This window comes from Platalea leucorodia (assembly GCF_965183815.1).
Source record: "Platalea leucorodia genome assembly, chromosome: 3".
In the NCBI taxonomy this organism is placed as follows: domain Eukaryota; kingdom Metazoa; phylum Chordata; class Aves; order Pelecaniformes; family Threskiornithidae; genus Platalea; species Platalea leucorodia.
Window position 1 is genome coordinate 25447967 of NC_138825.1, and position 13064 is coordinate 25461030.

Sequence of the window (13064 nt, forward strand, 5' to 3'; positions counted from 1 at the left end):
AGTGCACAAAGGGCATGCCAAAATTAAGTTCAGGCTATGAGGCAGTAAACTAAAATCCAGAATTTCAATGCAGTTCTGCATCTAAAGCCCAGGGTGCAGGCAGACATCCAATTTCAGTGCGAGAAAGAAGAAACAACAGAAAGGAGCAACCTTCAGATGGCAGGACCAAAGGAACCTTCTGGGACAAGATGCTGCACTGCACCTTAAGGATGGGCTGCACTTCAGTTCAAGCAGGGCCAGTCAGTCCTACTCCTCTCGTCCTTCCCCAGGCATGTTCCTAGCTATATAACCTTACCCCTTGTTTTGTGCTAGATTTAATGCCCCTTTGATTCCTTAGTAAAACAATTCAGCTCTCTTAAACCCATAGAAAATTAACAAGGCAAAACTAAATACGTAATATCCTAATCATTTAAGAAGTAGAATCAGGCCATTTGGGGAATCAAATAAATGAAAAGAAAAACTTTTTCAGAGGAATTGAGCTGTTAGGTTGGGTCAGCTGCCTTCCCACAAACTCACCATGATAACAGTGCCTTTATGTAGTCAATGGGCTGTGTCAAGAATATGATTTTTACCTTAGTCTCAGCCAAGACTTCCCCTAAACCAGTTCCTCGCAGAGCTAGCAATAGCCGAATGTTGCTGTCTCTCTCAAAAGGCAGACTGACTAACCCTCAATATGCAAAGGTTTATTTTTTAAGGACCAATACAGGAGTTGTGGGAAACAGCATTTTTCCCATATACTTAGGTAGCATGTAGAAACTTGCTGACAGAGATGGATAACAATTATTATACCCTGAGAAGATACACACAGAAAAGTATTTTTTCCTATCCTGTAGATGAATCGAAGTAGTAGGAAAAAAAAGGAAAAAGACAGATGGAAATATGAACACTCAAGGAATTAAAACGTCTGTGCACTACTTTCTAATTTGTCAAATGCTGTGAAAAAGGACTTTAGGAAGGTAATGCAACTTGATTAATCAAGAAAAATAAAAAAAAACTCTTCTTACTTGTCATGTTCTGCAGTTTGTATTAAATGATTTTAAACACTGGCATTCTCTTCTTTGCATGATTATGAGCAAAAATCTGAACCATTTCATGGTTTTATGTGTATGTATTTAAATACATTCTAAATTCTTGACTAAGCAAATTGTACTATCCTATTGGTTCTTTTATTATGAATCCAAACTCCTTAGGATTAGGTCATGAAATCCTATTTAGAAGCTACATACATTCTCAATCTTGCATAGCATTTTTACCTAGATTTTATTTTACACAAGTCATTTACAATCAAAACGACTATGCCCCACAACAACCTGTAGTATAAGCAACACACACTAATTTTCAGCCAAAGTTGCGTGACAGAGTCTATTTAAGGTCAGAACTTGCCACCAGATGTCATTGTTGCTCTATGCAATTTGATCAGAAAATATTTTTCAGAATTTGAGTCAATCTTGCCTGAGGATGAAAAATATTTCTTCAGGTGGTATAAGAACCTTCCACAAAATGGGCGACTGCTTACAAGTATTTATGTTTTTACAGGTAATACATATCAAACTAGCATATACTTCTCAAAACTTGATCCTCAGCAAATGCTCAAGAAACTTATCCGAGAACCTTGGCTCTTACTAAAATGGCTGAAAACTGACACACATTAATACTGAGAATGAATTGTAAGGACAATCAGAAGATGTGTGATGCAACATTTTACCTGTGTGGTAGCTTGATCAAGTTGTGTTCTCATTTGAGTCAGTTTATCTCTGGTTTTGTTCAGAACTTTATCCTTTTCTGTTAATTCCAATTTCATTCTGTCCAGCTGCATTTCAGTCTCTTGATGTTTATTCATATAGGATTTCTTCACTTTTTCTTGATATTGCAGTTGTTGTTCTAGGTCTTTAACAGTGGAATTTAACTCTGAATTTTAAAACCAGTAAAGATTAAGGATACTTTCTGCTTTGAAAGGTACATCTTCCAGGTACTCAAATTTCCAAGTGTCTATGCCTTCTAAAATATTTAGTATGTTTGACAATAACCCAAGTTCCTGATACAGGCAGACACCCTGTAAAATGTTCAGCAAGCTAAAACAAAGGTTTCAGCTCTTTTCTACTACTACATCAATGACTAAAACTATCAAGACCAAAAGACAGTTGACTCTAAATCAAGAATTTCCACTTCATAATATATGAGAACACAGTAAAATGCAAGGTCAGGCACAAGTGCTACAAAGGCAAAGACAATTTGTTCCTTTGCTGGTTTGTTTTTGTTTGGTTGGTTTTGTTGTCTTTAACCATACAGAAACATGTCACTTGACATATATCTGTTTTAATTTTTTTATTTTTAAAACGAAAGATATCCACTACAAAAATTTGTTTGGGGCAACTGTGAGCCTATGCTTCCAAGAGACTTTTCACCTATTGGGCATCTGTAAATACAGTATTTTATATTTTAATCTTTTTCCTGTCCCAAAGCAGCATACATATAAAGCAAAACCAAGTGTCTTGTCACAATATACATCAGTAAGAGTTTGCGTTCCAAAAATCACAACATAATTTTACAGTAGAAAACATTTGTCAGCTACAGGGAGTGTTATCCAGAATTACTATTATCTAGTAATTATTTTTGTTTTTCAAAAAAAAAAAAACCCACACCACAACAATCCACATCTTCCTTATGCTGAATTTATATGACTTCCAAGTTGAAAATGCCACCTAGATTGAAGTTTTACATGTAGGCATTTGAATAAAAAGTTTGGAGATTACAGGAACTTGTAAAACAGTCCTACAAGAAACAGTTACTAGAAAAGCTGGTCCAAATAGTAGGCTTAAGTAAACATTCACCAAATCCACAACAAACCGACTATTTGCTCTCTTCTGACTATCAGATATCAGGAATGATTATTTCTTCATGTCAATATGCGCAATACAAGATCATATCTTGCTTTCGCATTGTACTTTTTGCATCATACTTCATTCTGTGCTTCCAGTAACATCTATTATGGACCAACTCAGTTATGCATCAAGCATGTTCAGTCAATGAATTTTTTACACAGGTATCGCTCCTCAAGATCCATGCAAATACAAAATTAAGGAATCAATATAATTGAATTTAACAGTGAGATGTAATGAAATCCTGAAGAGTTTTTAAACTCTGTTAAAAGAATTGGTCCATGAGCAATGGAATTGTTGGAGAAGATCATTTTCCTTCCATGTGATGTTCCTCACCCACCCGAAAAATACAAACTCATCCCTTCTAACTCTCACACCCCTTATGTAAAAGATACCACAGCTTGTGGATAATCTCTGTGTACTGGCCGATCATTGAAAATACACACACCAGCAGCCAACTGGGCTAGCTGCCAAAGGCAACAACAGGTATCTTTCTCTTTTCCTCGCTAAAGCATTAATTTCAATACCTCTACCCACACACCAGCTTTCATGAAACCATACAGGAAACTGCCTCTGGGTTTTAAAGAAACGTATCAGATACCTTGGTTCTGTGCTCTTAGCTGGGTCATGAGTGAAGAATTACAATTCTCAGCAAAGCTGTTGTTGAACTCATTCTTTTCTGATATTATACTAGAATTTGTTTCTTTTTCCCATGGAAGACAGGATGTTGTAGAACTTCCCCTTGCAGGTGTTTCTTGATTTCTAGATGGTGTCTTTTCTTGTTGCCATGAAAACACAGATGAGGAAGCCTGATGCCGAGCAATCTCCCTGTGACTCAAAGAGCTTTGAGGATGAGGCTGATTTATTTTCTGTGTCTGAGGAAAAAAAAAAAGGGATCTACCTTTACACAGCTCTATATCCAACATATAACAAAATAATTAATTTATTAATAAGTAGATAATAGGTTGTGGTCATTTCACATTTTTATAACATCACATGATCCACCAGTGCAAACTACTGATTCATATAATTATATTTTATATTACATAGATTAAATCACTTTAGCCCAAGTATCCAAGAATAGCTGATACTTATAAACACAAACCAGGATCTCCAAAAAAAGTAGTTCAATCTGTGTATCTTTATAAGGAACGCACCCAGATTTTTGTCTTTTTTCAAGCGAGATCCCATCATTTACCTCCTACATTTTTCAAAATAAAGCCTACATTTTTAAAGGCATTGTATTTTTGTATTTTGTATTGTATTTTTAACTGTATTTTCAAATGCCTCTCATTTGAATATTTCTTTTTTTTAAACTAAAGCCCCAAACCAGGTAATACCTATTGTGACTTCTCAGTCCAATCAGGCAATATGTTGTTATGTAGAAATAGCTGTGCTAAGACCAGAAATCTATATAGTCCAGAATGCTGTGTCCAATCCTGTAAAGTAACTTGTTTATAGATACAGAGCACAAAAACTTAATCATGCATATAGTAATCATTCCCCTTATATGCCATTTAAATTTCCAGAGTTTGAGAAAAAAGTTTGAAGCCAAGAAATTAAGGGGAATTAATAATCATTTTTACTGAAATACTTTACATGTACTTTCTCTTTTGGATCTGTTTGCATTGTGGCCTTTTTACAATACTCTGTTACAAAGACTTCTGCCATTTAACACAGTACAGTGTAATAGAGTAGTTTTTGTTCTGATCCTGCAGAGCTGGTACTGTAATTATGCCTCATGAAAAGTAGGAAAATGACCATTCCCCGTTTCCTCTCTTGATCCTCACTCATCTTGAGTATATAACCATTTGGCTATATATGGGCAAAGAATATTTTCTCATTAGTTCTTAATTCTTTTCCTAAAAAAAAAAAAAAAAAAAATTCTTTTTCATCATTGCTGAACACAATATTGAAGCTTTCAGAGAACTAGCCACAGTAATTACTGAATTGCTTCCTGGAATCATTTCATTGAATTTGGAGCCTGAACGTACCAGGTATGCATTGTTCAGATTATGTTTTCCAGCTGCATTACTTCACTTCTTTTACACTGAATTTTACTTACCATATTAATTATTGCAATTATTTAGTACTACAAAATACTGCGTAGTCTTCAACCATATTATTCAATTCTTTCAGATCGCTAATGAATATGCTGAATAGCACAGTTCTCTTTCCCAATCCTTTTCAGGCTCCACTATTGATCATTCCCCAGCTGTAAAAACTGACCATTTATTGCCACTGCCCTCAATCTCTACCTTTAAATTCATAAGAAGAACTCCCTCTTATCAGAATTGTTTTGTTTTTTCAGTGTTTTGTGGATATCCAACAACAGTATACTGAGTCACACTTAACTCACACATTCCCTGACTTATTGTTAAAAACACAAAACCTCTGAAAATATGTGAGGCATGATTTCCCTTTACAAATAAATAGTTCATCTTTTCTCCATACACCGTACCTATGTATGCATCAAGAAATGTATTGCTTTAAATTTCTAACAATTTGCCCAGGACAAAAAGTTGGCCTGACTAAACTACATTTCCAGGAATCAGCACTGTAAGCTTTTTTTAAAAAATGGCATCATCCTTGTCACCTTCCAGCATCGAGAGAAGAATGAAATAAGTTGCACATCACAGTGATTCAGCAGTCCCACAGTGCAGTGCTCCATCTATTCATGGGTAAATATTACCTGTATTTGGTGATGGTTTTTATTACTATTCATTTCATCAATCTATTTTAAGACTACTTCTGACTTTTCAGATGAGGCTGTGCCACAGATTCAGCCCCAATAAAATTTTCTATATCAGAGTCTGTCTTTAAGCCTTTAAATAGTAAATACCAAATAAAAAATGATTTTAGCTTTTCTGCAATGGCCCTTTTTTCCTTGAGGGCTTTCACATCTTAGTCATCTATTGGCCTCAGATATTCCCTAATACAGTTCCTACTACTGATACGTTTGAAAAATTTACTAGTTTTTATTTGCTAGGCGAGTTATTTCTCATAATCTTTTCAAGGCTATTTTATTATCCTATCATATTTAACTTGGCAAAAGTGACGCCATTTTCTCTTGTCTTTGCTTGCATGAGACTTCCAGTTTTTGAAGGATGTGTTCTCATTTTTAATGTCCTTCTTTCCTTTTCTATTCAATTATGCTGGCTTTTCTGTATTCTCCAAGATTACTTCTGAATGGCAGTACACACAGATTAATTCTTTTTTTTTTTTTAAATTATACTTCAAGTGACATAGAATATATTTCAGTAGTTTTCCATTCCATTTTCCAAGTTCACTCAGTAGTTACTTTCTTAGATATCACACATATTCTCAAGAGATACTTACCTTAACCTGGATCGTTCTCAGTTCTAATTCTAGCTTTTTTCTTTCTTGTACTTCTTTCTTGTATTTTTCTTCTAGTTCTTCAAACTTAGCATCTACAAAGATATGATGAATACTTCTTCATAATCTAACTTAGTACACAAGTAATCTTTTCTAGCCTATTGCTATTACAGGAACAATAAAAATGAACAGCTATCAGAAGCATCAGATCATGAGGAAGAAACAACTGTATATACAATATGTTCAGTAATTTAGGACCTCAAAAGTACACTGGTGGGATATCTGGAACTTGACATTAGAATGAAAACACAACTGTTAAAAGTAAGGATCCAATGCCACAATTTTATTCTTTTAATTTCTCTAAAAAATATGTGTTAAAAAAATATATATAACTAGATGTGTTACATTGTATATACACTTTTTCTTTTTTTTTTTTAAAAAAGTTTTCCTACCAGCAGCCCAATAGCATTAATATTAAGAAATTACCAGAAAATAAGGCTGGATCTTTTCCTCAAGCTCCTTTCAAATGCAATAGGAATTGGACAAAGAATTTTTTTAGGATTCTTCCATTGAAATTGTAAGAGGAGCATATTAGTCCAAATCAAAAGTCTTGCTTCCCTTTTCTGGAATTTGTATATAATTCTACAACTCTCAGGAAAATTCTAGAACTAGAATATTTTGTAGCATTCTAGGGAGCAGTTGAAGGAGGTGACTGTCCCACTCTACACTGCACTGGTGCAGCCTCACCTCGAGTACTGTGTGCAGTTTTGGGCGCGTCAATGTAAGAAAGACATCAAACTATTAGGGTGTCTCCAGAGAAGGGCAACCAAGATGGTGAAAGGTCTCAAGGGCAAGACTTACGAGGAACAGCTGAGGTCACTTGGTTTGCTCAGCTTGAAGAGAAGGCTGAGGGGTGACCTCATCACAGTCTACAACTTCCTCAAGGGGGTCAATGGACAGGGAGGTGCTGATCTCCTCTCTCTAGTGACCAGGAATAGGACACAAGGGAACGGAATGAAGCTGCATCAGGGGAAGTTCAGACTGGACATTAGGAAAAGGTTCTTCACTGAAAGGGTGGTCAGTCACTAGAACAGGCTCCCCAGGGAACTAGTCACGGCACCAAGCCTGTCAGAGTTCAAGGAGCATCCGGATGATGCTTAGTCATATGACTTAGTTTTAGGTAGTCCTGTGCGGAGCAGGGAGTTGGACTCAATGATCCTTATGGGTCCCTTCCAACTTGAGATATTCTATGATTCTATGATCTTAAAGAATTTAAGACTCCAGCTTTCAAAGGAAAAAACCTCCCCAGCAATACCACTTTAAATACAGTTATTTAAATCATTTTAATTTAACCCCAATTCAGGAGTGCCACACTTAGCGGAATGCTTGACATTATACATATCTGAAAAGGGTTACAGTAGTGGCAAAGAACTTAAAAGGAACAAGAGTGCAAAAACGTATCTCAGATTTCCCATCAGAGTAAGATTGAGATGCCAAACTCACAGAACATTTGTTCACAGCAAAGAAAGAGGTAAACAGCATGCATAATATTGAACCCATCAAAGTTTTTCAGCATAGACGGCATAAGGGTGTCTGGCTACAGAACAGCTGTCCAGTTAAGGAAACTTCCTTCTGCTTTTCCAGTTCATTCAAATATTTTAAATCTATTTGATGTCACTAATCTGAAGACAGAAGTGATGCTTTGACATGGATAGAGTGCATAAACTGTGATTATCGTGCACAACAAAAAATTATTTTTTATTTAGGCTACTAAAGAAATAAACACATATGACTGTTGACTGAACTTTAGTTAAAGTACCTGTGGTACATGAAGGAAGAAATTTGCTCTTCACTATATGAAGGGAAGAGCTGACACTAGGAACAGGCATTCAAAAAACTGCTGCAGTCTGTTCACGGATATTCCTACTACTTTTCCATGCCCATTGACGTAGTTCTGAAAAGATGTAGTATTTGCAATAGATGTTCAATCTACACTAATAATTTTTAGACCTGGAACCTATGGTGCTGTGAATTAGACACTCTCATAAGAAGCTATATAATAGCTTCCCTATATATAGGGACTAGGCAACTCAGTACAAGTGTAATGTTCAAAATATTCCTCCACCTTCCAAGAAAACTGACAGTTAACTCTCTGTGCTAGATGAAGAAAAAAAAAAAAATCATTTACCATTATGACTTTGAACTGGTGTTAAAGGAGCAGTAAAACTTTTCTGTGGAGTGCCACTGAATGATAAGTCTCCTGCAATTGATGTTTGCTGACTTCTCTCAAGCTCGCATTTGTATCTGTTTAGGAAAGAAGCAGCAGCAGAAATTAGTAATGAAAACTAAAAGGTTAATTATCTATTTTTAAGAGCCTGAAATACACAAATAAATTACATGATTCTAAGAACTTAGTTTTAAGATCAAGCCAAGATACATCCACTGAAAATTTTTAGGTACTGTAACACAGAAATGTGAAGAATATATTTTATTTAGAGTTTCAACATATTTAATCAGTTACATAGGAGTCAAAGTTAAAAAAAACAAAAACAAACAAACAAACCCAAAGAAGATGAAAATCAGTTAGAACTGCTTAAGATCTCACTGTATGAAGCTGTAGTCCAGCTAACCAACCCAAATCACTGTAAACACTGATAACATACAACTCTTACTCTTCAGTAAGAGTCTTTATGGTAGGAAACGTACTACTTTTATTCTATGTTCTGATACTGCACACTTTGAGAAACCTATGCATACCTCATGAAAATGGAAGGGAATACCCTCTACTCGAGAGTGTATTTTTCATGTGTGCCATTTACATTGCTACCCACAACACTACAACAGACTACCCATTCCAGTGACTTTTGTAAGCATGAAGAGTTACAAGCTCATCCAATGAAACCAGATAACTAGTTTGGAAGTTACACAGCAGCTTTCGTCCTGCCCAATGAGCACAGGTTGATAAGACAATGGTTCCAGACTGCAGCCCATCACATTAGTGACTCCCCAACTTGCCTTTTCATTTCCCCCTCCCTTTTACAGTACAACACCAAGAACTCCTCTCCCAGTGGATTGTCAGTTGCTATGAATTGGTAAGTGATCAGTTACCAGCATAAAACAAAACAGAACCAAATACAAAACTGAAACAGATTGCCAAGATCAAGCTACATGTAGTAACTAATCATCTTTTCTAGTGGACAGCTATGCAAAGTAATATAATGGGAAGGAGAGAAATCAGTAAACTGGACTTAATTTTAGGAAAGGATAAATGAAACACATACCCTTAGCCCACAACCTCTGGCCCAACATTTGACAGCAGATACAGAAAACATGAGTGTGGTTCTATCAACCCTGTTGAATCTCACTAGATTCTTCTTTGACAGATCTCAGCAACTCCTTACACAAAGCTGGTATTTCTACATGCCATAAATTGTTTTGTTGAAATTTAGAATCTACTCACAGCAGTCAAATTACTTCAACTATCTTTAGTTTTCCCAAGGGGCAGGGGGAGGCGGGACAAAGGGAAAAAACAGAAAGACCAACTCAGCTTCCTCTTTATTTGCTTCTATTACGACATGTATGAGGCATACCATCCAAAAGTTAAAGAAAGTAGACGTACTTCAGGCCATATAAAAAAAAAAAACCAAACCACTAAGAAACCTGGTATCACAGACTCGCCCCTCTCTGTGACAGTAATTCTGCATTACTAGTATAGCGCAACAGTTTATTGCATAGGCAGGATACTCAGCCTTATTGACGCACACAAAGTTTCAGAAATACTTCTATTCAAGAATGGAGGGTTGTGATAGCAAGATAAACTTGCTATCACACTAGAGGCTAACAGATTCTTAAAGATTCTTGGAGCATCTGGATGATACCTTCTTGATACAAATACTAAGAAAACCGACCAGGAAAGGTGCCTTTCTCGACTTGCTGCTTACTAACAAAGAGGGTCTCGTGGGTGAAGTAGTGATCGGTGGCTGCCTTGGCCACCACAACCATGAAGCAGTCAAGTGTAAAGTTTAAAATCTATAGATGACAACATTCACTTCACTATGGGCAACTGTTCCATTTGTTTAACACCCTCGGATGAAGGATTTTAGATGTATCTGCATTACAGAAGATTCTTTTATTGTATGAATTGCATTCCACCTCTACAGAGAGTACACACATACTGTCTCAGTAATAACAGTGTTTACAAGTTGAGGTGTTATGAATTAGGCACTTCTTTACCAAAGCAGCTGGATTCAGTGATTCAGTCACAGCACGATTGCTTTTGGCAGCTTCCTCTTCCACTCCAATAGATATTCACACCTCCTTCTTCCAGCAGTCATATTTTATCTTATAGACTGAATTGTCCATGTACTTTCCTTGCAACTCTAAGCTCTTCGCACATTACTTTTGCCAAGTGACTCAGTTGTGCTAGCTTTGTTTTGTTGAGTTTTTTTGTATTTTTGATTTAAAAAAAAAAAAAACCACAGAATGAATGGCTCCCTTTTCACATGACACTGCAGAATTCCCCCAAATTAAACAGGAACTATAGGTGGTAACTGCTACAAGTGGCACACAGATTTATGTAGAAGTCCATATATACATGCGTGTATGTAAAGACAGGCCAATGTTTCATATTTTAGTCAGAAAATCTGAATGAAGTATGAGATGAAGAGAAACTAAAAGACCACGAAGGATACATTAAATAAGCAAAACATGAGAAAATAACCATTGTACACAGGTTAGAGACATACAGCAAGGCCTCACCTTTTCAGTTCTTGTTCTAGCCTTTCGACGTCTTTCTTGCTGGAATTCAGCTGCCCTGACTGAATGTTGACTTGAGATTCTTTTACTTGAAGATCATGTGAAATTTTCTGCTTTGCTTTCTCAAGACTATCACACAATTCCATCAAGCTCTGGTTCTCCCTTTTTAGTGTTGCAGCTTCATTTTTTTCATTTTCAACCTAGTTGGAATACAGACTGTTTCAAAAATGTCTCAAGTCCTCTCTACACTTCCGTGCAATTATTATTATCTTAATAACGAAGTTTACATAGTGTTATTTTCTTCCTAGTATTTCAAAATCCTGACAGCACCGAAAACCTCAGATATACACATTCTTTAAATATTCTTGGGTGTGAACAAAACCACATTTCCTAAAATTCAACTCAGTGACATTAACAATTTCTATTTGTTGACTAGACACAAGCTCATAAAAAATTCATCAATCCTTAAACACTAATAATCCACACTAGTCCGCGTTCTTCACTGATCATCTCACTTCTCTTTCCAGCTTATCAACTTTAGCAACCAGAATACCTTGACTCACTAAAAGAACACACAATGATTATCAAGAGTCACAGCTTTGAAATTGAAAATAGAGCCTGGCAGTAGAGATGGCCTTCTCTTCCCCTCCATCTTCTGAGGGGCAGGCTACAGTCAGGCTACGTCCTTGCACAACATTATTTTTTTGACTGAAAAGTGTTAGCTGCTGCTTCTGAGAGTTTTAAAGCACACCTATTAGAGCACACCCCTTCATTTTGCTTGAGGAGCACAGCAGTTCCTTGGGATGATTCAAATAAGAACCTGGAAACTCACAGGAAGAAACTCAAAGAAAACTACTAGGCTTAAGCTTTGCTAGAAAGTTGTAGGAGCTTAAAGGGAATAAAAGGTAACCTTTGTAAATTGCCTCTGAGCTGTATTCAAACATTACAAAACAAAATTCAATCAAATGGGTCACTTCTGATGTGAAGTATGGCAGGACCCTGACCAAGAGGGTCTCTGGTTTCCCGGCTAGAGGGGTGACAGGGTAGAGTCAGATGAGGTGTAAAATTACAGCCCTAAAAAAAGAAGAAAACCAAATCCCAAAATACAGTCTCTACAAGCAAAAAACAGAGAATTACATAAATTAAGATGATCGGTATCTGCAGGCAAGGTGAAACAGTAAGAGGCTATCAACTGTGCAGCTCTGTTACATAAAACAGGCCTAGTCATTACGAAGATTTTTAGCAGGCATAACGATAAAGTAATTTCTTTTCCTAATCATTAAGAGATGTAGGAAAGCCTCGAAGTAAACATAAATACCTGGAGATGGACAATCATGTCAAACACAGTTTGACAATCATGTCAAACACAGGCAGGAATTCTATTAACAGTCAATGAGAACCAAACAGAAGGGAGAATATGAGAGTATGAAGTAAGATGAAGATACTTTATATTTCTATGCCACCTTTCTGGTCAGTCAGCAGGAAGAAACAAAACACTAACCCACCCCCTAAGAACAACCAGATAATAAATCTTTATACTAGTGTTTGGCATGAAGAATGGCATTTTAGGGAAATGACCTCAGTACCTATGTTACCTTCTGTTTCTGTTTTTGCAAAGCTGCCTCCAAAGACTCTAACTGGAATTGTCTTTGCTGACGCTCCTTTTTAAGCTTGTCTACTTGGCTTTCCAGCTCATGAATCTTCTGAAGGACTCTGGGAGAGAGGCCTTCTTTCCATTCCTCCACAGCCCAGCTCATATTGACAGGAGTCTTGTTTAATACAAAATAGATAGTACTATTCCTGAAACATAAAGACAACTACAATTAGACCTTGAAAGAGGTAAAATAAACTTCCCTTTTAAATAAATTGCATTTTCAAGCTTAGCGGTGATTAGAATACAGTATTTCACAACCATGCAGGCTTCCTGATCTAAACACCAAGCAGCGACTTTTAATATTAGGTCTTACTTTGACATGCTTCTGTCCAGTTAAGATGAGATTTAAAAACCTCACGTTAATCAATCTCCTAATAATATCAGGGTTTATATTCTTATAACTGCATTTGACTGCTATATTTCACAATGTTTCTCTCTGC

General features: G+C 36.4%; 1 protein-coding gene across 1 annotated transcript in view; it reads right to left on the bottom strand.

The window, feature by feature from the left end:
- Positions 1-12727, bottom strand: part of CENPF (centromere protein F) — a gene marked incomplete at both ends in the record, with an annotated part of 42292 nt that extends 29565 nt beyond the window's left edge. Inside the window, 6 exons of the mRNA XM_082305240.1 lie at positions 1706-1908; positions 3481-3748; positions 6219-6310; positions 8404-8519; positions 10974-11170; positions 12566-12727. Coding sequence (XP_082161366.1) covers positions 1706-1908; positions 3481-3748; positions 6219-6310; positions 8404-8519; positions 10974-11170; positions 12566-12727 — 1038 coding nt within the window. The remainder of the gene's footprint in view (positions 1-1705; positions 1909-3480; positions 3749-6218; positions 6311-8403; positions 8520-10973; positions 11171-12565) is intronic.
- Positions 12728-13064: the final 337 nt, after the last annotated feature.